Source organism: Octopus sinensis, linkage group LG13 (assembly GCF_006345805.1).
Source record: "Octopus sinensis linkage group LG13, ASM634580v1, whole genome shotgun sequence".
Taxonomy (NCBI): Eukaryota; Metazoa; Mollusca; class Cephalopoda; order Octopoda; family Octopodidae; genus Octopus; species Octopus sinensis.
This window is the reverse complement of record NC_043009.1, coordinates 53,413,464-53,438,463: the sequence shown is the minus strand read 5'-3', so window position 1 is coordinate 53,438,463 and position 25,000 is coordinate 53,413,464. Positions and strand designations below refer to the sequence as shown.

Genomic DNA, 25,000 nt, shown 5'->3' with positions numbered 1-25,000 from the left:
TTCAGATTCAGACAGGCAGAGCGGTGATTCACCTATCGTTCTAATCAGTTAATGATATACATAAAAGTTGTTTGGAAATTGAATCCTTTAACATTTAGTGTATGTTGTAAAAATAATTACGCAAAGATCCGTTTTGAATATAATAATATATGTTGAATCGAAATGATATATCTATCTCAAATATTATAAGAATTCTTGCAATTGAGGATTTAAAGTAATGGCTATAATAACACTAAAAGGGATGTAAATCATATCGATTAAAATTCGGAGATAAAAACTCTGTTAGATTTTTGCATTTTCTTATAAATTTTACTGCATCAATTAACCGCTTAAGGCTACGTAATCGCGATGTAAAATCGTAGAAGATTTTCTACAATAACCTAATAATTTTCAGAGTCCATTTAATCCATTTGAAATAATATCTGTAATTTCTCACTTAAATCTTGCAGTATAATTTTGAACGATCATTAACAGGCATGTAGGGATCTGTGAAAGAGAATCGACCGTTGAATTGCGAATACCACATATAATTTTTAAACCATATACAATTATAAAATTTAAGATACACATAGCGTCTCCTGCTTAATTTTCACTTGATTTCCTCTTAAATATTCTTATGCCAATAAAAACCTAATATTAAATCAATTTTGAATCAGACTAATGTATGTTCCTGCGACACTTAATATTATGTTGACCTTAGCACGAAAGATTTGAATTTTCGAAAGACAACTACTGTTATATAAACAATTGCTTGCTGTAATGAAATTACAAGTAGTAGGAGATGCTATGTTGTTGTTTATGGATAATTTCTTCAAATTAAAATAGCTAACTAAACTCACCATATCAGGCGAAAAGCCTACTTTTTGTTTATAACTATAAACATGTTCAATACCTATGTTTCTTTGTAAAATGAAATGTTTAAATATATAATTTACGAAAATCCGGTAGAAAGGTCTTCGACATTTCGACTATATGGTAGACTAAGCCATGAGATATTTCTTGGTCTATTTTAAAACTTTGAAACATTATTGCAAATCTAATCACATGCTTCAAGTTAAAACTATTGCAGAAACATTCAAATAGATAATGTAGCTATTGGCAACTCTGAAAGGACGGACTATTTAGCCCTAGGTCAACTCAGATTAATATAAACTCAGAAAATATAAACCCAAAGCATTGCAGTCTTAGCCATCGAGTTTCTTTAGTGCATATGTAAATATATGAAGCAGAACACTGTAATAATTATATATTTGCATATTTGTCTCATATATTTCTATATTTTTCACTTATATATTTCTATATATTTCTCTTATATATTTCTATATTTCTCCCACACAGACAACGGAAGATTTTATTGAAGAATATTTCCTGAACAACGGTACGGCACCTATCAGTCCCCACGCTACCAACACATACGATGCAATCTGGACAATAGCCTTGACACTCAAAAGTGTTGTCGAAGAGAAAATCAACGGAAGTGATTCCGATGACCCTAAAGACGTACACCTTGAGCACTTCCAATATGAATCCGGTTCCAATTTGAGCAAACAATTCTTAGAAACAATTGATAAATTAGAGTTTGTAGGAGTTTCGGTAAGTCCACCCAGTTACCTGTAATATATTTGCGAAAACAGCTTTGTTCTTCCTATCAGATGCTACAACTACATATAGTATGTGTGTGCATGTGCATGCCTTGTATGTGTTGTCCATGGAAACATATTGATAGATATATGTATGTATGTTTATATGCATGTTTACACACACATATATACTTTCATACATACATGCATACATGCATACATGCATACACACACATACACACACACACACATATGTATATATATATATATATATATATATATATAATTATCAAAATTATGATTAAGTGTATCTAAAAGATACCACCATGCTAGAGATAGCAGTCAAAACATGACTCTAAAACTACATCATGTATTCATAAAGCACCTGGAGAAAAGACAAATACACAAGTAAACTAGCCAAAAAATTATCCAATAATTTATTGGCTAGTTTATTTGTGTATTTGTCTTTTCTCATGGTGCTGAATGAATACATGATGTGGCTTTAGTGTCATGCTTTCACTGCTATCTCTAGCATGGTAGTATCTTTTAAATTCCCTTAATCATAATTTTAATAATTATTATTACGTATAAAGGTTTTTATTCTCATGCTGGCCACTTGATATGATCGGTATTTTAAATAACGATCTTATCCTTATATATATATATATATATATATATATATATCATATTGCATAATATTGAATATCATATATGTGTGTATGTGTGTTAGTCTGTACAAAAATTAGTCTTAAATGCAATGTGAAAGTAATTTGATCTACTCTGATACATTCTGTTCAAATTATCTGCAGTTCCTCCTTAACTTCGATTTGGTGCTTAAATACATTTTACGGTTTCATGTCTTTTAAGATCATTTCAATAAATCAAGAATTATTGTTTTAGAGTTTTAATCGTTCGGCAATTTTCTACTTAATATAGAAATTATATTTTTCTCTTTTAATTATCAAACTCAATCAGTTATTTTTGTTGCATTTCTTGCGAAATATAAAAATAAGACTGTATGGTTATAATATCTTCTCTTCAACTCCTAGTCAGTGATGCGTCCCACATTGCATTTTAGCCACATATAGATAGCTTCTGCAGTTGTTTGTCTGTTTCAAAACTTATTTATTCAGTGCCTAAGCATTGGTATTTCTGTATTACCATCAGTTCTGAGTTCTATCAGTGCTTCTATGAACTATAGTTTCTCACACTGATAATAGAAAATTAGCGTGATGTAAGTTTGTGCTTGTGGAAACGCTTTCTTTATTTATTACTAGCAAACAAGTATCTGTCCATTAAGATTCGATTTAAGTATTGAGGAATAGAATTCAACAATTTCGAATTGATTAAAGTTACAGATACGCTTTTTATCCATGTTATGGATACAATTACTCCATTGCAATGTTATAATTGAAGTCATTTAAAATCTTTTACCTTATTAATCCTATCTCAGTTGTAGCTAAGTTAAGTTACCTCCAGGCTTAGATGTAGAATTACATTTACTGTTCTTCATCTTTATGAAGAACTGGTGATCAGCTAAAACTTCTTGTCTACTCTCTGGCTTTAGCTATTTTGAAATATTATACATAATATTATATTTTGAAATATTATACGTAGGCGCAGGAGTGGCTGTGTGGTAAGTAGCTTGCTAACCAACCACATGGTTCCGGGTTCAGTCCCACTGCGTGGCATCTTGGGCAAGTGTCTTCTGCTATAGCCCCGGGCCGACCAATGCCTTGTGAGTGGATTTGGTAGACGGAAACTGAAAGAAGCCTGTCGTATATATGTATATATGTATGTGTGTGTTTGTGTATCTGTGATTGTCCCCCTAGCATTGCTTGACAACCGATGCTGGTGTGTTTACGTCCCCATAACTTAGCGGTTCGGCAAAAGAGACCGATAGAATAAGTACTGGGCTTACAAAGAATGAGTCCTGGGGTCGATATGCTCGACTAAAGGCGGTGCTCCAGCATGGCCGCAGTCAAATGACTGAAACAAGTAAAAAGAAAAAAAAGAATAAGTCAACAGAACTGTTTTGAGAATTCTTTCAAACATACTTCTGTGAGTTGATAGCAAACAATAAATGCGTTACTTATAATAATGCTTACGAAAACTAAACTCCAGTATTAGCCAAATTTAGATATCTAAAAATCAACAAAACTACATTTTGTTGATAAAAGTAGAAACCTATATGAAATACATAAAATTCTCTACACCAATAAAACTTCATCAATACACAAGGCTATATAAAATCCACCGCCTCTATATTAACATTCTTGCATTCTGACTTTTTACAACACTGGGTTATTTGTTTGGTAGACATAATACAACCATTCACTACACGTGAGTGACTTAATAACACATACTGTAGCTTAGTGGTAAGTGCGTTCGGCTCAGTAACAAAATACTGCGTGTTCAACTCCTGAATCGGATTGTTTGTCGAGACCTTGAGCAAGGCAAATCATTTTACGTTGTTCTATATAAATTAGATACTGGTGTAACCCTCTCTCCGTCGGTTAATAGCGGGCAATAATAGGTGCCTTCTTCCTCGAGCATATAATATACTCTCAGCAGTTGTAACTTATCGAACCGGGATTTGTGTTTGCTTCTTACTTTTCCGATCTCGCCAACTGCAACTGGTTTCATACTTCCTTAAAGATTCATATCTTTTTCAATTCTCTCCACAGTCCGGTGAATCCGATCACACTCTCTCCTCTGCTTTTCATATTCTTGCTTCTGGAGATTGCCATGTGAACAATCTCATATTTTCTATCTTTCTTCTACACGACCAAAATAACCGTTTTCTGTGTTCCATCACATGGCCGATTTGTATGATAAACTCCAAATGGATTTTAACATTGTTATTCTCCTTGGATTTTTGTACTTTGTGGTCATACCATTTGAGCACGTGCAATTGTTCTTTCACAGAAATAGTCTTGTGTTCGGCTTGATTGTGCTTCCCACTGGACCACAACTAATCATCTGTAATGTACAGCATTTTTTTCAAAGTTTCTATATTAAACGTTTATTCTGCTCTTTGTATATCTTTTTACATAGTACTAAACAATATCTAGTTACTTCTAGCTGGACATAAAGTTGATTTCGCACTACACTTACTTCCTGATTAAAATCAAATTTTCCAATGTTTGCTCTCGATTAATTTTTGCTACTGCTTCCGAAGTTCTGATGATAATTGCTAAGTTTATGACCTCGTTAAATTCCCTGTTCTTGCACTTGAGGATTGCAAGTGCAAAACAGTATTCTATTCAACCGTTTCTTTGTACTTTCATATTATTCTGAGCTGAAATGGCTATCTACATCGGTTACACTGCATGATTTTTTTAATCAACGACCACAAAACATGGCCTGTTATATATTTATAATTATTATTTTTTTTTCCTTCTTCTTTCAAATTTGCTTCCATTTCTTGCCGAGCGTCTTCCCGACTCCTAGGGCAAAGAAACTCATAGTATACATTGGTAGACCATTAAACCAAACTCAATAGTTCGTTCACTTTTTTTTATTTTAAGGTTAAATTAAAATACATGGGCAGTAACAGCTTAAAATACATGGGCAGTAACATTAAAATACATGGGCAGTAACATTATTATTATTATTATTATTATTATTATTATTATTATTATTATTATTATTATTATTATTATTATTATTATCATTATTATTATTATTATTTTTATTATTCTATGTTTGACTTTTGCTTTATGTCTGTACAAGTTGGCTCCAAGTCTCACCCAGAGACCACAAGAGACAACAGGTTGGAATTTCACGTTGTTGTTATGCCTAGTGTGCCAGATATTTGGGGGGGTGTTGTACTAGTGAATGTCTAATACACAAATTAAAAAAAAAAGGCGGTGAGCTGGCACAATCTTTAGCACGTTGGACGAAATGTTTAGCGATATTTCTATTTCGTTACTACCCACAAGGGGCTAAACACAGAGAGGACAAATAAGGACAGACAAACGGATTAAGTCGATTATATCGACCCCAGTGCGCAACTGGTACTTAATTTATCGGCCACGAAAGGATGAAAGGCAAAGTCGACCTCGGTGGAATTTGAACTCAGAACGTAACGGCAGACGAAATACGGCGACGCATTTCGCCCGGCGTGCTAATGTTTCTGCCAGCTCGCCGCCTTTTGTTTAGCGATTATTATTATTATTATGTTTAGCGATATTTCGTCTCTCGCTAGATTCTGATGTCAAATCCCGCCCAGGTCGACTAGTACTTATAAAGTGCATAGTCTGCTGTGATTGATCTATCTTCGAGGTGACATGTTTTGACAAGATTATTATCATTATTACTTGTATCATTAGTACTATAAAAGAAATGAATATAGAACCGCATGAGGATTCGTTGAACCGTCCAAGTTTTTCCAATCATCATACAAATATCGTTTGTATCTCCTAGTGCCACCCAATTCAGATATTAATAGATACATTTACGTGCACCATATTACACTAAATTGTTTATTCCTTCTCGAGCCACGCCTGGCTCACAGGGCCGGTTTCCTGGTTTCCTTGACGTATAGGTTCCCCCACCTGGACGGTCCGTCTCAGGTGAGCTGCAAGATGCAGGGGGGAAGATTGAGATAAGTTGTGGCGAAAGAGTCAGCAGAATTTCGCCATCATCTTTTGCCGGAGCCGCGTGGAGCTTAGATGTTTTGCTCATAAACACACGCATCACCCGTTCTGAGATTCGAACCCACGATCCCTCAGCCGCGAGTCCGCTGCTCTAACCACTAGGTCATGTGCCTCTACATTACACTAAATGGAATAACGGAAATACAGATCCTTGAAGTGAAGTGGTGGCCTAACGTTGTTAGTATTAGTAGAGTGTGCTTGTATTGGTTCTGTTTGTACCAGACAAGCAAGTTACGGGCCTATGATATTGAGAGCAGTATCTACTATAACATGCCTTGGAAAATTAACGTTAATCATCAACTAGCAAAAGATCCGATGTTGATTCTGGTCAGTTTAAGATTCCAAGAAATGCTGTTGATAAGCATGGTTGTATGGTTATAGGTGCAAGCATAGCTGTGTAGTTAAACGCGTCTTTGCAACTATGTGGTTTGGGATTCAGTGTTACAGCGCGTAACATTGGGCAAGCATCTTTTTGTATGGCTCCGAGTCAACCAGTTTGGTACAGGGAAATTGTATGAGAGCCCGTCGTATACATACATGCATACAAGCATACATACATACATACAGGCATGCATACATAAGCGATCACCGTACAATAAGTAAAGAAAAATAGCCTAAGAATGGGCCACATAAACCTATGAGTCACGGAGATCACAATATTGCCCCAGAACGGGGAATTGGTCTGTTGCAGGCTTTAAGGCCATGAATTTTGAGGGAAGGGGACAAATCGATGACATCGAACCCAACGTTCGATTGGCACATTATCCTATTGATCCCGAAGGAATGAAAGGCAGAGTTAATCCCAGTGGGATTTGAACTCATAACGTAAAGAGACACTAAGCATTTTGTCCGACGTGCTAATAATTCTACTACGCTATCGTTTTCGAATTGTTATTATAGGTAGGGGTCTAATTTATAAACGTCAGGCTGTCTCTATCATGTTGTTTGGTTTCTCTTGTGGAGTAAGATGTCCTTGATTTCGCATTAGTAATTGTACCTGATAAAAACAGCATCGAAATCACATCCAAATCGCCCAGTACTCTTAAGGAAAGAGGGAACAACAAATCTGAATATCATTATTTACACAAATTTGAAATGAAGGAGAATTTAACTGTATAAGTTGATAAATGTATATGTTGATAAATGCGTGCGTACACGGCATACACATAACATTCAATAGCTTACAACATGGTCACATTAATAACTTTATGCACATAACAGCCATATATTATTTGAGAAATGATTATTAACTGCGTATAGTTGGCAGATATATCTTAATAGAAAGATGATAATTAACTGTGGTAGTTGGGAGACATATCTTATTAGAGAGATGATCATTCTCTTTCTTCGTTGTTTTACTCTTAATTTCTGATATTTATCAGCTATCTGATAAATATTTACTTCTCCTACGAACATATATACGTATATATATATATAATATATATATATATATATATTTAATGTGTATATCCATGTGTGTGTGTATGTGCATATATATGTATCTATGTGTGTAACGATGTAACGCATGCATATGTATATATGTATGTATGCATGAATGTATATAATTTATATAAATATATAAAAGTATAAATATATACGTACATACATACATTATATATATATATATATATGCGTGTGTGTGTGTGTGTGTATGTGTATATGTATGCGTATAAGGATGGAGGGATCGATAAAGTAGTGTTTGTGTGTGTGTGTGTGAATATGCATGCATATATCTTTATATACATGTGTATATACGTATATACCTGAATGCCTGTGTATGTACGTGTGTAAGTATGTATGTCTCAGGGACCGTATGTAAACCCTAGGTTTAGCCGTCTATTTAAATATATGTCAGCATTAAGTATCATTTATCACTGTATATGAACGTATACGTTTGTGCTTCTATGTGTGAGTGCGTGCTTGCGACTGTATTCAAATACTGGTGTTTATTTGTATGGACACAAGTAATTCATAGATGAATTGGCTCGTGATGTTTATCAAATTAAATAAATACATATATCTGTGTGTGAGTGTGCCTGTGTGCGCGAGTGCATGCGTGCGTGTATGCTTGTGCATGTGTGTGTGTGCGTGTGTGTGTGTGCGTGCGTGTGTGTGTGTGTGTGTGTGTGTGTGTGTGTGTGTGGTGTGTGTGTGTGTGGTGTGTGTGTGTGTGTGTGTGCGTGTGTGTTGCGTGCGTGTGTACGCGACATTTTTGGTCTTTATTGCAAATCGGAAGTAATATATATGTCTGCAGCCTTCGAATATTTGGTTATCAGATTATCAAAACAAAATAATATTTACGTATTTATATCTTTCATTCCAAATCACTATACACACACACTCTACCTCCTGATATACATTAATATATATCTATATATATTTATTCAGATATATGTATGTATATATATATGTATATATATATGTATATATATATGTATATATATATGTATATATATATATATATATATAATATATAATATATATATATATATATATATATATATATATATATATATATATATATGCAGATGGATAGATAGATAGATAGATAGATAGATGGATAGAGAGATAAATACTAAATATATAATACATACATTTATATTTATTTATATATATACATATATTTATACATACATATGTATGTGCATGTGTGCGTATGTAATATATATAATGTATGTATATGTACATATAATATATATATACATACATAAATATATATTTATTATTATATATATATATATATACATAAATACATATATATTTATACATACATACATGCATACATACAAACATACGTATATATATATATATATATATATATATATATATATACGTGTACATGTATACATATATATTATGTGCGTGCGTGCGTATAGCGATGTAGTGTTTGCGTGTACATTCTGGTCTTTGACTCCACATAATATCAAACACTATTATAATCTTTGTCGTCTATGTCACAAATGCAGCGATATAGTTTTGTAATATTTATTTATATACCTTAATGTAACAATCACTGTAATAATTCACAGACTTTCATATGTCATACCACAACAGCAGATATTTCCGTCTTCGTCTACTTTACTCACCTTGTTTACTTACAGCTGAATTGTAACCTTATAACTACACTTGCCTGAATTGTCTCTCGTCGTCGCCGCTACAGTAGTAGTAGTAGTAGTAGTAGTAGTAGTAGTAGTAGTAGTAGTAGTAGTAGTAGTAGTAGTAGTAGTAGTAGTAGTAGTAGTAGTAGTAGTGACTGTTACTAAACATCACAGTATCAATAACTGTATTCGAGATGCAATATCCTACTTTATTCTTCTAGCACCGCGTATTTAGGACTTCATTATTTCACAGATACTTCCTTTTTTTCACAGTTGTGTGTGAATTGTAGCTGTTATTTCTATGGCTAATCGCATTCAAGGTGTCAATTCTGTTGGCGAATAGAATGAATGTCTCCCTGATACAGTTTCCACATACGTTTGCAGGTCATAACTGTCACACCAGTTCTATATGAATCCATTGAATGTGTTATTATAACCGCCGCTATTGCTTCTATAGAACCATCTATAAGAATTCTGCTTATAACCGCCGAGCTTTCTATTATATCAACACACATAATATCCCTCATTAAACACACATACATACATGCATGTTTACATACATATATGGATAGATAGATAGATAGATAGATAGATAGATAGATAGATAGATAGATAGATAGATAGATAGATAGATAGATAGATAGATAGATAGATAGATAGATAGATAGATATTTACTATAGAAATTAAATTCTCAAATTAAAGCATAATTCATTATACATTTTTGCCGATCTTCTATATTATAAATGTTACTGTAAATATCATTTTGTAAAACTCCACTTTTAGAAAATGGTCCACTATATATTCCTCTCACCGTTTATCCATAATCCACAAAATATCAAAGAATGCCAGCATTTCTGTGACTAGAGGAATTTATTGCCATGCAAATGCTGTCTTTGTGGTTTGCAACGAGTATTTTTGAAAAGATAATTCTTTGTCCATCTTCATGTAAATGTCTTCGAGTTGAGAAGGTTTTATGAAGACAGGTTGTCGTGTTTTTCGTTTTCATTTTCATAAAAATGGTCAATCATCCGTGACATTTTCTGTAAATAGGATATTATACGATGTGACAATATTTTAGCATTTATATATGTATTTCTGATGTTCTTTTTTAGTGTGTGGGTGTTAAAAGAGTAACAAGCGTTTGAAAGATATTTTGGCTGTTATTTCTAGCAGGCCTAGTAACAGATTCGCTGACGTGTGGTTTGTCCGTTGTGAAACGTTGTCTTTGTTATTGTTGCTGTTCCTGTAACTGCTAATATTGCTCGTGGTGCAGTTATGTTTGGTAGTGCACTTGTGCTTCTTGTTGTTCTTGTTACTGCTGTTGTTGCTGTTTCGTTAAAGTGGTTTCTTAAATTGCAACGATATAATTTTAAGCAGAACTCACAATAAAATATAGTAAACAGATCATTTAGGAAAATATACAATAGATGTACAAATGGGACTCTTCACAACAACAGTGACCAACACCCCTAAAAGCAAAGCTAGATCTAGACATATATTTTGGTACAATGCGCACACATCGCTACAAACATACCTGCAAAATCTTTCGCAGCAGTAGATACGGAATTTCCAGCATCTACCTATATAGCCACATTTTAATAGGTAAACGATTAGGTTGCAATATCGACAAAGATAATCTTAACCCAAATTATTGCGAAAGCGATTTCATGAGGATTAGAAAATTCACTAATAGGAACCTAGTAAATGCAAATAATAAAAAAATAAGTATGATAAAAAATAAAAATAAAAAGTAATATAATTGGGTGAAATAATAATTATAGGGATATAGTGGAACGTAATGTCATTGACTCTAGTAAGATAATGAAATACGGGTTTGGATAACAAGTAGATAACTGGACCCAAATCACACTTATTTGAACTAATTGAACTGGGTGAAGCGTATAACACACTCAATTCAACATATAGCGAAACAAGTAATGCCCATATGGTAATAAGTAGTAATATTTACGAAGTAACTAATACTTCTGCCAGTAGCAAATACAGGGCTAATATCACTACGCATCGTCATAACTGTGGCAATACATAAGTTCCGCTTGCAGGACAACGCTTCAGAGAGAACATAGTTTATAGCTGTACAGTAATGGCTAGTGATATTTCCAGCTATTATGTAGAGCTATGTTCTACGGAATTTAAGCAATGATTGCGTCACCCACCGCCATGGTTCAAAGATAGTGATAAATTGAATTGTATATGCTTGAATAGACATATCTGGTCTTTAAAGTATAAGAACACTAAATATGATATTAAATGGACAATAATTAGTAGAGTATCACTATATAATACTCGGAACTCGAAATGTAACTTAAGCTTGGAAGAAATATTCCGTATATTTAACTCTAATTACAGGTTATATAACCATATTAGGTTGTTAAGAAAAAAATGGCCGATTTTTAAATTAAGCTTATATTCTTGAAAAATCGATTTTATACAAAGGTTTAATTATTTAAGATATGATCCCTGAACAACTATGCATTTCTCCCATCGATTAACAAGGTCATGTTTGCCTCTCCTTGAATTCGACCTCGGTTTTGGAACGGAATGTCTTGTTGCCTTAAAAATGTGTCACGATGTTTGGAAAAGTGGTAGTCGATGTGTAAAAGACCAGAAGAATATGGAAGGTGTGGTAAAGTCCCGTATCCTAAGTTTGTGAGCTTCTGCAGTTTCATCCTGGAAACGTGCGGTCGAGCGTTGTCATGGAGCAGACTTGGACCACGTCTCATTTGCTCAAGTAAACATGCATTTCTTTCAGTTGTTTATACTAAACATCCGATGTAATGCTCTGGTTATATTCCAGAAAGATGTATTGTTTCTTTTCAAATGCTGACCATCGAGGGTGGATGGACGTCCTCTATCTCCTTGATTTTCAAGTATCTCCTCCTCACTACGGAATCTCTCAAACCACTGTTTTACCGTTCGATCACTAGTGGAACCTTCACCCCATCTTCTTTTGTTATCGGTAGCTGTTTGAGAAGCATTATGTCCAAGCTTGAATTCATGCCAAAAAGTAAACGTTTTTTTTTTGTTTTTTTTCATGTTTGACGTCAAGGATTTCTACGCTTCAAAATTATATCTTGAAAAAAAATCAATAAAATTTTATTAATCATGTAAAATTTCGTCTAAAACACAACAAAAATAACATCTAAGATCAAATTTGAAAAAATCTTTTCGTGAAATAAGGACTTTTAATAGAATATCTCGCAGCTAAAAGTACATGTTAATTAACCTAGTCCAAATCGTAGATTAACTCTAGTTAGTTTTTAAGAATTTCACATTAAAACTCATTTCTCTTTTTTTCCCCTCTCAACTTCTTTTACTTTTGATTCCACTTATAAAGTTTATTCTAGCGTCATTAAGTGAGGTTGGTGAGGCGAATAAATCTTGACCTAGTTTAGGTTTCTTCTACTCCTAAGTATATAAAATAATCTATTTCCTTAAATTCTAAAATGTTAGTCTAAGTTTAAATAATACCAGAAGCTATAGATATGTCGTATTTCAAAGTAAATTCTACTATCATGAAACTCTACAACTATATATACTAAGTTTTTATGATTCACCTCCACTAAAATATACTTTAAGAGGGACTATAGGACGCAATTTCTCTGTTCACTTCACCTTCCCGCTTCGGCACGATCTTCAACAAAGCTGTATAAGTATGTCTATGATGCTTTAATGTGCACTGCAGCTGAAGCAAAAGCACACAGGTGCTAAATCAAAGCACATTAAGACACTTATGCAGCAGAAACACGTGTCAGGTATAATCTCTCTATATATAAACGGCAGTTTGTCTGTGCGTGTTTCTGTGTGTCTGTTTGCTTGTACCCTCACCCTGACCACGGCTTTCAACCGATTCTGATGAAACTTGACACACACATAGCCCAATGTCATAATTCAAAACTAACGCAGCCAAAATTTTGAAAAGTCCCCCCAGTTCTGAAAAAAATCGATAAATTCGACATGGGGTCGAGAATCAGAAACACGAACTGTCTAGGGGACGCAACTCCTTCCTTTTTAACTCTCAAAAAAAATTTACCATATTGTTTTCCATTTTTTGGCTATAACTCTCTAAAAATGCTTTATAGTTATTTCCCTTACAAACCTGAGCAACGCCGGGCGATACTGCTAGTGTGAACTAAATGAGAATAATATTGTAATAAACAAGTTTTGTCCATTCTTCCTTATGATTTCTTGAATATATATGTATGATGTATAAGATCCAAAGAAGTGAACTCATACGCCGTATGATATATGAGTTCCAGAGAAACGAACTACCCTGCGAAATTGCGTTTAATTTTTTATCTTAGACAATTCTATGTTTCCTCGAGAGTTCGATGTGGTTGGCCAGATTCTGAATTATACAGAGCACTCTTAAGTTACATGCTTGAATTTCAAATCCTTATTAATTTACATTTTTTATATACGTATATGTATATGTATATATATATATATATATATATATATATATATATATAATATATATATATATAAGGTACAAAAAGAAAATGTATATATATATGTATATATATGTATATATATATACATATATATATACATATATATATATATATATATATATATATATATATATATATATATATATAAAGTACAAAAAGAAAATGGCTCTCCCCAGACACAACAGTATATGCTTCAACACACGAACTCACATAAAGAATTTTGCAAACCAAATCCAAAAACGAAACATAATTAATAAATCATACATCAGAAAAGAAGCATACTCTAAAGAATAGAGAAGTGATTGTTACAACAAAAAAATTTATCTCTAAGACATAGAGTTACCAAAGGTTTCGTATCCAGAAAGCCAAAGCCTTGTGGACAGCTTGTCAGACTCTATAAAGACAAGAATTTAAAATTTCTACATCGCGAGAAAGGAATCGAGAAACAGGTCTTAAAAAAAAGTAACATTATTGAGGACGGGTTGTCTCCTCTGAACCAGAGAATAAACAACCGTTATAGTGTCAAAAGGGCTTAACCAGCAAACGGGGAGATCCAGTTTCCCAGTATGTAGCGCTTGAAGTGGACACATTTAGTAAACATTTCTTCACGACTGTTTAACGCGCCAGCTTTCGTGTAGTCCTTAAGAATTTTGGCTATCTCCGCCATGCAGATCTTGCATCGGCCACTTCCATTAGTATATGGGTTCGGATGATCATCAATTATTTTCCACCTGATATCACACGGTGATCTTTCGGTTCCCGCACATGGCGGGTCAGGGACGTGACAAACCGTCTTTCTGGGACTGTGAAGGATGACGGGGTGTTAAGAAAGTGTCGTTTGAAAGAAGACTGGCAGATCCAATATATTTACCAACACGGGCTGTGGCCATGTTCGCACCCCCGGTAACATATGGTGCGCAACCGGTCATCACATCGGTGTCGAACATAATTAAATGGTCATCATCTGTGGTGGAGGTGGTGATACTGGAAACGCCGGATACATCCTCCATGTCACTGGTTCTGGATTTGTCATCATCTCTAGGTATGGCGATTGTACTGGTGGTAAGATATGTTGCGGGCCTTGTCACTCTATCTGTGTCTATGATACTAGTTTGTTCATTACCTGTGGCGATGGTACTAGGGTCGTCGGTAACGCCGTTTGTTACGCCGGTCTCGTACTGGTGATTATCTCTAGGCATGGCAGTTGTACTGGAGTGAGATTTAGTTAATCTAATATTGATGTTGGATGCTACTGTACTGTTAATTCGGATAGCAGGTCACCGTAGCTACATATATGACCCCTTCAGCCTAGCATCGGCCTCCTACTGGACAGTTATTATATACACTGCAAGAGTAACCTTCCTCTTCCCTTGTATTGTGGGTACTTGTTAAGATTTTTATTTTTAATGTTAGGTGCACAACTAAAGGAGACTCTTAGGTTGTACCTCTTAAATAAGTGCCTATATCTATGTGTATGTGTGAAGTTTGTGTCTATCAATCTAAGGAAAATCTTTCCCACGCAAGTCTTGACGTATGTATGTATGTATGTATGTATGCATGTATGTAGGTAGGTAGGTATATACATGTATCAATATGTGTATGCATGTATGTATGTGGGTATGTATTGTATATATATATATATATATATATATATATGTATGTATGTATGTAACTATGTTTTTATGTATATATATATATATATTTTTTTTTTTAACGTCGTAGTGAGAGAAGTAAGGACAAAACCCATGAGTATTTTTCAGGGTCTCATTCTCAGCTGAAAGAATCGAAAGAAGTTCATACCTGCTTGAACTGCCCAAGGGTCATTGATGGTCGCGTTGCACCGCGCGATATTTTAACTCTACAAACCGACTCTACAAAGCAAATTTCTCTTATCAATCATTACAGCCCTTAGCCCATCCAAAATTATAAGAAAAATACGTCCTGAAGCTGAAGCAACAGTGAAATCGTGTCACAGGGAAATCAAAGTAGTTTCCAAACTTACCCCTGACAACGCAGACATGATTTATTCCATGTTTTTTTAAGGAGTTGTATAACATGTCCAATACATTTATTTATTTGCGTGTTTCATTGCCAGGGTCCAGTGTCTTTCGATGGTCCAGACCGCCAGAGTCTAGCAGTTATTCAACAATACCAAGGTAAGACTTGATAACACTCTCTCTCTATCTATTTATCTATCTATCTATCTATCTATCTATCTATCTATCTATCTATCTATCTATCTATCTATCTATCTATTTATTTATCTATCTATCTGTTTCTACCTACTTATGTATCTCTTCCGCTTTTATGTCTCTCAGGCATCAGCAGTATTGGACCTCCACGCTCAAATCATTTTTCTGCGGTAGTATACAACAGTTAGTTCTATATTGTCTCCAGTCTCGGTTTATTTATATTTCACTCTTGTGGTCTACTGTCCTACTAAACTTACAATTGAGGCATAAGGCTTATTTAAGCCTTAAAGAATGTGACCTAGCCCGAGCTATAATAAAAGATACTTGCCCAAGATGACGCCTAGTGGGACAGAACTGGAGACTGAGCTTTTTAACGCTCTGTCTTAATTGTACCAGCATGAGAAGCCGAAAGCTGGAAGGAGATGAAACACTTAGTGTAAGAATGTTCTGATAAGATAATTAGAATTACTGTTAACAACTACATTTATATTTCAATTAGTATATAATTTCCTTCATTAAGATATAATCACTGGTTTACTGCATAGGTGACTGATATTTCTAGCTAGTAGAATGATCTCGTAGAAGCTCTTCACTTTGGATCTAACTAAACACTTTATATTGTGAATATCTCCAGATGTTTTTAGATTTCTGTCTGAACAAACACTCAAAGTACAATGAAAGAACTTGGAAAATAGTCTTTGAGACATCATAAGGAATGTTTCCAGTGAAAGTATTAAGTAAAACGATATAATGATGTGAACTAAAGGTGGCTATTTGCTTGATGTGTAAGAAATAGCAGCCAAGTTTCGGCCCCTCAAACAAACCTACTGTCTTTTAAAATAAAATATAAAGTAAACGGTCGACACAGTGTGCAATGCATTTTGCTGGAAAACTGTCTAAAATGATGCGCTGGCCATATCTAGAAGACAATTTATGATAAGGGCTACAAAGGCAGCAAGATGGCAGAATCTTAAACACGCCGGCCGAAATGATTAGCAACATTTCGTCTATCTTTACGTACCGAAATTCCGCCGAGCGACTTTACCTTTCATTCTTTCGGTGTTGATAAAATGAAGAACCAGTCAAGTACTGGGGTCGAAATAATCGACTAGTCGCCTCCCGTTAAATTTCAGGCCTTGTGCTTATAGTAGAAAACATTATTAGGGCTAAACACTAAACATTACAGCTGCCACCACCATCAACATCAACAGAAGAATAAGAACAACACTCAAAGTTTAGTCAGGTGAAATATCAGCAGTTATATGTAAACTCAAGAGACATCTGGCATTCTTTCATCCATTTACTCAATCATATCCACTTTCCAAAGGATGAATTTTCCCATGGGTTTTACAAGATATAATTACTTTTATAGCGCTAATGATTAATAAAATGAGATTCAATCATTGAAAAAAAAACAGAATATAGATTATTAATTCATAAATATTAATTTATTGATTTCAGTTCTTGAATTAAGGCCATGCAGCAGCATGTTTTGATTACATTAACTAACCTCGGAACGATAGAATTTAAAAAATTACCTTGGCTGTTTTAACTATCCCTTGAGTGCCTTGACTGTCTATAGCAAAGCTTACTTTGTTTCAAGTATTCGGGCCACGTGTCCGGTTTGTCAATAGTAGTGGCTGCACTGCGATCCCTTGGGGGTAAAATAATTCACAATTTAGTCACAATTTAACCCACGTCTGTAAGGGATATCGACCGACACTCTATTGATTTTACCATCTATCCATCCTTAAAATAATAATTCTTTCTTACAGAAGGTACAAAGTCTGAAATTTTGGTGGATGGGGCTAATCTATTACAACGAACCCAGTGCGCAACTGGTTTTTATTTTATTAACTTCGAAAGAATGATAGGCAAAGTCGACTTCGGTCTTCGGCAGAATTTGAGTTCAGAGTTTGAAGCTGGCAGAGTGGCGCTAACCACTGTATACGGAATGTTTACGATTCTGCTACCCGCAACCTTTCTAAAGGCAATAATGGTTTCGAATTTTGTTACAACACCTGCAATTTTAAGGGGATGGGTTGTCGTTTACATCGACCGAAGTACCACAGTACTACAGTGGTGCTTATTTTATCGATCTCTGAAAGATGAAAAATAAAGTTGACCCCCGGCGAAATATGAAGTCAAAACGTAATAAGTCGGAAGAAATAACACTAAATATTTCGTCCGATGGTCTAACAATTCAGTCGGCGGCTGCAATCCTTAAAACAGTAAAAGATTGATAATAGGTCAACTAAGAAAAGTATAATTTTTTTCTACTTATGTATGTTGATATTTATTTTAAAAAATAGACACCATTTTTAAACAACAGAACTTAGCTGCAATTAAAGAAATGTTAAATTAACAAAAATTATATTAATAAATGATTCGATAGACTCGGTTTTCGAGTTGAAATGAAAATAAAATTGTTTCAGATATTCCCACCATGGCAGTCATTTTAGTGGGAGCGGGGTTAACTCGATTACACCAATGCCAGTAAAAGGAAGAAAGGAAAAGTTGACTGCGGCAGGAGGTAAATGCAAATGTACTCAGAATGTACAGATGCGGTAGAAATGCCACTTTTTTTTTCTTCGATGCGCTAACAATTTTGACAGCTCGCCGTCTTAATTATAATAATATTAGGGGATTAGCCGATCCCATCGACCATAGTGCCAGACTAGTCTTTATTTTATCTAATCCTTGAAATACCGAAGTCGAATTTGACCTGGGCACGAATTGAACCTAAAAGCTAAAGTGCAGTAAAAAATAGGCACTTGCGAATTAATCGTCCTTACTACCTCAATAACATTAATAATACCTTATGTTAATAACATTGTCCTTCTGATAGTAACACTTGCTTATAAATGCCGATGGGTGATGTAAAGTTTATCATTCCTGAATATATTACTGGAATTTACAATTTTCCACATCAGACGGGAAGCAAATGTTCATGCGCAATTTCAATGCAGAATATAGAGATTAAATTCTGCCAGATATTTAGTGTACGCGACAACTTCGTGCTCCACTTTACAATATCTCGATTATGATCTGCAACATTGGTACACAAATATACATTTCGTATCTGCTCGGCTTTCAGCTGTATTGAGTAATTGCATCAGCAATTACTATAGCAACATTAGCATCAACAACAAAAACATTAGCATCATCAACGACAGTGATTGGCCAGTTGAATCCTCTTCCATTTCATGGTGGGATTTTAATCTGATTATTGCTGTTTAAGTCCAGATTAATCAGGAATGAGAATATCTATGATCAAAGACGTTCTTGCCGTGATCATCACCACCTTGTGTATACGTAGGATCAAATTATTCAATTTCTCTTTTCTTTTTAGACTGTGGGATATGATTTAAAAGAACTTTTTTCAGCACAAAGTATTGAGCCTCAGGGAAGGAAAAGAAAGCGGGCTAACAACTTCGATTGACAGAAAACTCGAAAGTCTAATTTTTGTATACCAAAGAGAAGCAATCCCAGAGTAGTCAGTTCCAAAGAACATCAGTTCAAGAGAAGAACCTATTACAAGAAGAGAATTAATATCTAACAGAAAGCTCAACAGAGAAACGATGCATCTGGGAAGAGAAACGGGTGACAGATTTAAAGAACTTCACAGAGTACACAAAGCCAATATTTTTCTCGTACAGGTCGAGCAATACTTTTCTTGTACAAGCCGAGCAAATGCGTAACGTGAGCTGTATACATCGCGTTAATAAGATGGGTTTCGAACAAACTTATACATGCATGTGAATTAAGACGATCCACCTGTGATTATCCAATGTTTTTACCTATTCTATTTAAAATTGTACGATTTGTTTCAGAAGAGAATTAGACGCTATTTCTAGCAGATCGAGATAGGTTCATCCATTGTCTCCTTTTGATATCATTACAGGTGGCAAAATGCAAGTTGTTGCACTGTACGAGCCTGACAACGAATCCTTAAACTTCAGTTGTGATGCATGTGTTCCGATAGTCTGGCGAGGTAAGACATAAAGATATTACACTGAATTACATTGGTCGACTTTGTAGCAGTATTTAAAGTTTCAGGTGTATTTGTTGTTTTTGTTCTTGTTGTTATTTTTATCGTAGTTGGTGCTGTTGTTATTGTTATTATCGATTCGGTTATATAATACTTAGTAACGCCGATCACGTGAAGTGATCGCCAGACAAAGGAAGTATTGGTGACGTTTAGAGATTCTGCACTATCTCTCTCTCAGAGAGGACATACACTTCAATTATTTCCTGTTGCCTACTTTTCTTATATAAGAAAGATATGTCGTCAATGTTAACACAGAGAAGCACAAATATTAATACAAGCAAATATACGCGCGCACACAAGCGTATATTATGAATAAGTGTATGTGCATATATATATATAAATATATACACACTCATATATATATATATATATATATATGTGTGTGTGTGTGTGTGTGTGTGTGTGTGTGTGTGTGGAAGCACTCCGTCGGTTACGACAACGAGGGTTCCGGTTGATCCGAATCAACGGAACAGCCTGCTCGTGAAATTAACGTGTAAGTGGCTGAGCACTTCACAGACATGTGTACCCTTAACGTAGTTCTCGGAGATATTCAGCGTGACACAGAGAGTGACAAGGCCGGCCCTTTGAAATACAGGTACAACAGAAACAGGAAGTAAGAGAGAGAATGTTGTGGTGAAAGAGTATAGCAGGGATCACCACCATCTCCTGCCGGAGCCTCGTGGAGCTTTAGGTGTTTTCGCTCAATAAACACTCACAACGCCCGGTCTGGGAATCGAAACCGCGATTCTATGACCACGAGTCCGCTGCCCTAACCACTGGGCCATTGCGCCTCCACATATATACATACACATATGTATATACATATACGTGGAGAGAGTGAGAGGGAGATGCAAGCGCAGACATGGCCGTGTAGTCGAGAAAATCATTTTGCAAACACGTGGTTTCAGGTTCAATCCCAAAGTGTTGCACCTTGAGCAAGTGTCTAACACAGTGGTTCGGCACAAGATACCGATGGAATAGGTACCATGCATGAAATAATAAGTGCTGGGTTGTATTTGTCTGACTGAAGCCTTCAAGGCGGTGACTCCAGCATGGCGTATTCCAATGACTGCTACAAATAAAAAAAATGTATTTACATATGTATTGATAGATAGGTAAACAGATAGATATATAGATAGTTTAATTGGTTGATTGATTTATTTATTTATGGATTTATTGACTGATTGATTGATTGATTGACAGTCAGACAGGTAGATAGATAGATAGATAGATAGATATATAGATAGATAGATAGATAGATAGATAGATAGATAGATAGATAGATAGATAATAGATAGATAGATAGATAGACAGACTGACAGATAAATCGATAGATAGATGGATGGATGAATAGATAGATAGATAGATAGATAGATAGATAGATAAGTTTCTTTATTGACCACACAGGGCTGCACACAGATGGGACAAGTTACAAGGTAGAGCTTTTCTTTGGGGGGAGGAAAAAAAGGTGGCGTAGGTTTTCGATCAAAAGGGATCGTAAAAGGGAAAAAAGAATAAAACAAAAAAAAGAAAAAAAGAAAAAAAAGGAAAAGAAAAAAAAAGGGAAAAGGAACAAATGGAAAGAAAAATGAAAAAAGAAGAAAAAAGAGGAAAAAAGAGGAAGAGGAAAAAAAACGATCAATATGGATCGTGTATCACAGTGTCATGATGTATGGTGTAAAGGGGAAAGCAAGTAAGGTTTATCCGTGGGAAGAAAAGCCTATGCATGTTTGAGAGAGAAAGAAAGTGAGCCCTAATATACATACTTAGCATATACGACGTAAATGTGGAGCACGCTCCGCAATTGACATGTCATCCGACTGTTTATTTACAAATCGATATGGATGGAGCCATATTCAGACATTCACATAAGATTTAAATCTTATTCCAGGTCAATGATTTTTCATTGTCAACAGCAGTATTAAGTAGATTTTATTCGTTGTGAAATTCACTAACATCTGCATTACTGTTTCACTTAAACCGAGACAAAACTTTTGTCGGCCAAATTATCACTTTTGATATTTGTATAAGAGTTACCTTATTCTAAAATGCTAGACTAATATTCATCTCTCATACCTTATCAAAATATGGAGGAGGGCACACCCAGTAAGTACAAGGTAGGTTTCGACCATCATCGGACCTTTGAGGAAATAGTCTTATCATTTTCTTATTAGCTTCATTACTGCTCAGTAGGCTTCTTCGATGGTAATTATGAAGAGACCGGACATAAAATGAAAAATAACAATATAAACACATGAGTGTTGGAAGTGTCTTCATACTCTCGCGTATTTTTATATAAATATTTAAGACGCAGCATAGTCTAGACTTGGAATTATTCAACCGTAGCATAGCATTCTTATGATATATTACGGCTGAATTATTATTGACAACTGGAAACGAAACTTTTATAATATTCTATAAAATAAAAATTTCCTTGTTTTTCTAGTTTTTGTTTTTGAAAAAACAAACCTTTGTTCTGAAGGAAGTATATCTGCTCGATTTATCCCGAGATTATTTTTTCGCCAAAATTCCTACCGTTTATTGAACCTAGGGCCCCCATGTCTGCTTAGAACAGGATTAGAGATGATATGTCATTGAAGACGTCGCGAGCGGTAAAAAAAAAGGGACTTTGACAAACTTGGGTGATTGATTAATGGACCGAACGATTAATCATACAATCGCTTAGTTCAATAGATTGCCAATCGACAAATAACAAAGAAGTGAAATAGAACCAGTGATTGCTTTTATTATTGATATAATGACCCTCCCGTGGTGTAACAAATTATTTTTAACAGACGAGTTCACATCGAGAGCGTTGCAAACCAAATACACAAAAAATACATATAGTACTGTTTAGTAATCGGATTATCCTGTTTCCTGATACAAATAAACCATTGGTATCAAGAAGGGAACTCTTTCTTGTAGGACATTAAGGGATATATTTAGAGCTCTTTTACTCTTTTACTTGTTTCAGCCATTTCACTGCGGCCATGCTGGAGCACCGCCTTTAATCGAGCAAATCGACCCCGGGACTTATTCTTTGTAAGCCCAGTACTTATTCTATCGGTCTGTTTTGCCGAACCGCTAAGTGACGGGGACGTAAACACACCAGCATCGGTTGTCAACCAATGCTAGGGGGACAATCACACAAACACATACACACACATATATATACATATATACGACAGGCTTCTTTCAGTTTCCGTCTACCAAATCCACTCACAGGGCATTGGTCGGCCCGGGGCTATAGTAGAAGACACTTGCCCAAGATGCCACGCAGTGGGACTGAACCCGGAACCATGTGGTTGGTTAGCAAGCTACTTACCACGCAGCCACTCCTGCGCCTGTTTTTTTTTTAATAATCGTTTTCATTTTACTTTTCTGCGTCATCAGTAGAGTTTTAAAATACCGTCTGAGTGTACGAATTCAATACTTACATTATTTGATTATTCTTACAGTATTCGTTCGGACACTTTGAGCTTCATTTACTGGAGAAGAGTTCATGACATTTACTTTATCTTTAGGGAAATATATTAAATATTGACTTATCTGTGAAGTCCCTGTAGCGACGGACAGTGTGAATGATTCAGATATACAATATAGAAATCTATCAAGTTGTTTCTCGAAATAGGAAGACTAACTTGGATTTTACTTAGTGGTATTTAAAAATTAATCAGGCACATATACCAGCCGTAGATCCCTTCTTCGACCTGAACCGTGAAAACTCACATTTTATATTCATTACGTTTCACAGAAGATTCAACAATGCTGTAAACCTGCTCAAGTACCTTGGAGTATGAGAACCTATGTTAGAAAATCTTTTAGAAACAGAATACATTCATACATTTATATTTAACAGAACGTGTGTTGAAAGATAAATAGACAGATGGCGGAGAATTTATGATTTTGTAATAAATATTTATAAATACAGTTACAAATTATTTCACTGTAATAAAATTACTATGATGTAATTATTTTTAGTATTTTTGTGGTTACATTAAATATAGTGACACTAAGTTAATTAAATATTAAATATATCTTTATACAAAAAAGCACGCTCACACACATGCACACACACATATTAAAATATATAACAAAAATATATAAATGTATATATATTGTTTGTACGTTTGCCCTTGTTTACATTCTGTATGCACATGTACAATATATATATTAAATATATACACACATCTACACACAAACGCGCACACGTACACACATAAACTCACAAACACACACACACACAAAATCATTAAATCAAGCAAAATATTTTTGAATTTTTTCCACCTATTTTGTAAGTTTTGTTCTTACCAGCAAGATACGTAAGATGTTTACATTATGAGTGTTTCGAAACTGAAGTAAAGTAGACTCGAGAAAATTCAAGGTGTTGCATGCATTTGTGTAATGCTATGAGCACCTATCATATGTTCAATTCACAGATTATATGGTTAGAATCCGCCGATCAACGTTCAGCTTTATCCATACAACTAGTGTCTTAGCACAATATTATTTTGGCTATCATTTATAACTTTGCCCATGTCGGGTTCCACCATATTCATTACACCATAAATATATATATATATATATATATATATATATATATATATAGGCGCAGGAGTGGCTGTGTGGTAAGTATTTTGCTAACCAACCACATGGTTCCGGGTGGCATCTTGGGCAAGTGTCTTCTGCTATAGCCCCGGGCCGACCAATGCCTTGTGAGTGGATTTGGTAGACGGAAACTGAAAGAAGTCTGTCGTATATATGTATATATATATATATATATATGTGTGTGTGTGTGTGTGTATGTGTGTGTGTATGTCTATGTTTGTCCCCCTAGCATTGGTTGACAACCGATGCTGGAGTGTTTACGTCCCCGTCACTTAGCGGTTCGGCAAAAGAAACCGATAGAATAAGTACTGGGCTTACAAAGAATAAGTCCCGGGGT

General features: G+C 34.9%; 1 protein-coding gene across 1 annotated transcript in view; it reads left to right on the top strand.

The window, feature by feature from the left end:
• LOC115218300 overlaps positions 1-25,000 on the top strand; it is a 1,044,479-nt gene that overhangs the window by 878,621 nt on the left and 140,858 nt on the right. The window contains exons 7-9 of the mRNA XM_036508355.1: positions 1,339-1,593; positions 15,908-15,968; positions 19,909-19,998. Of these exons, the coding sequence (XP_036364248.1) occupies positions 1,339-1,593; positions 15,908-15,968; positions 19,909-19,998 (406 nt within the window). The remainder of the gene's footprint in view (positions 1-1,338; positions 1,594-15,907; positions 15,969-19,908; positions 19,999-25,000) is intronic.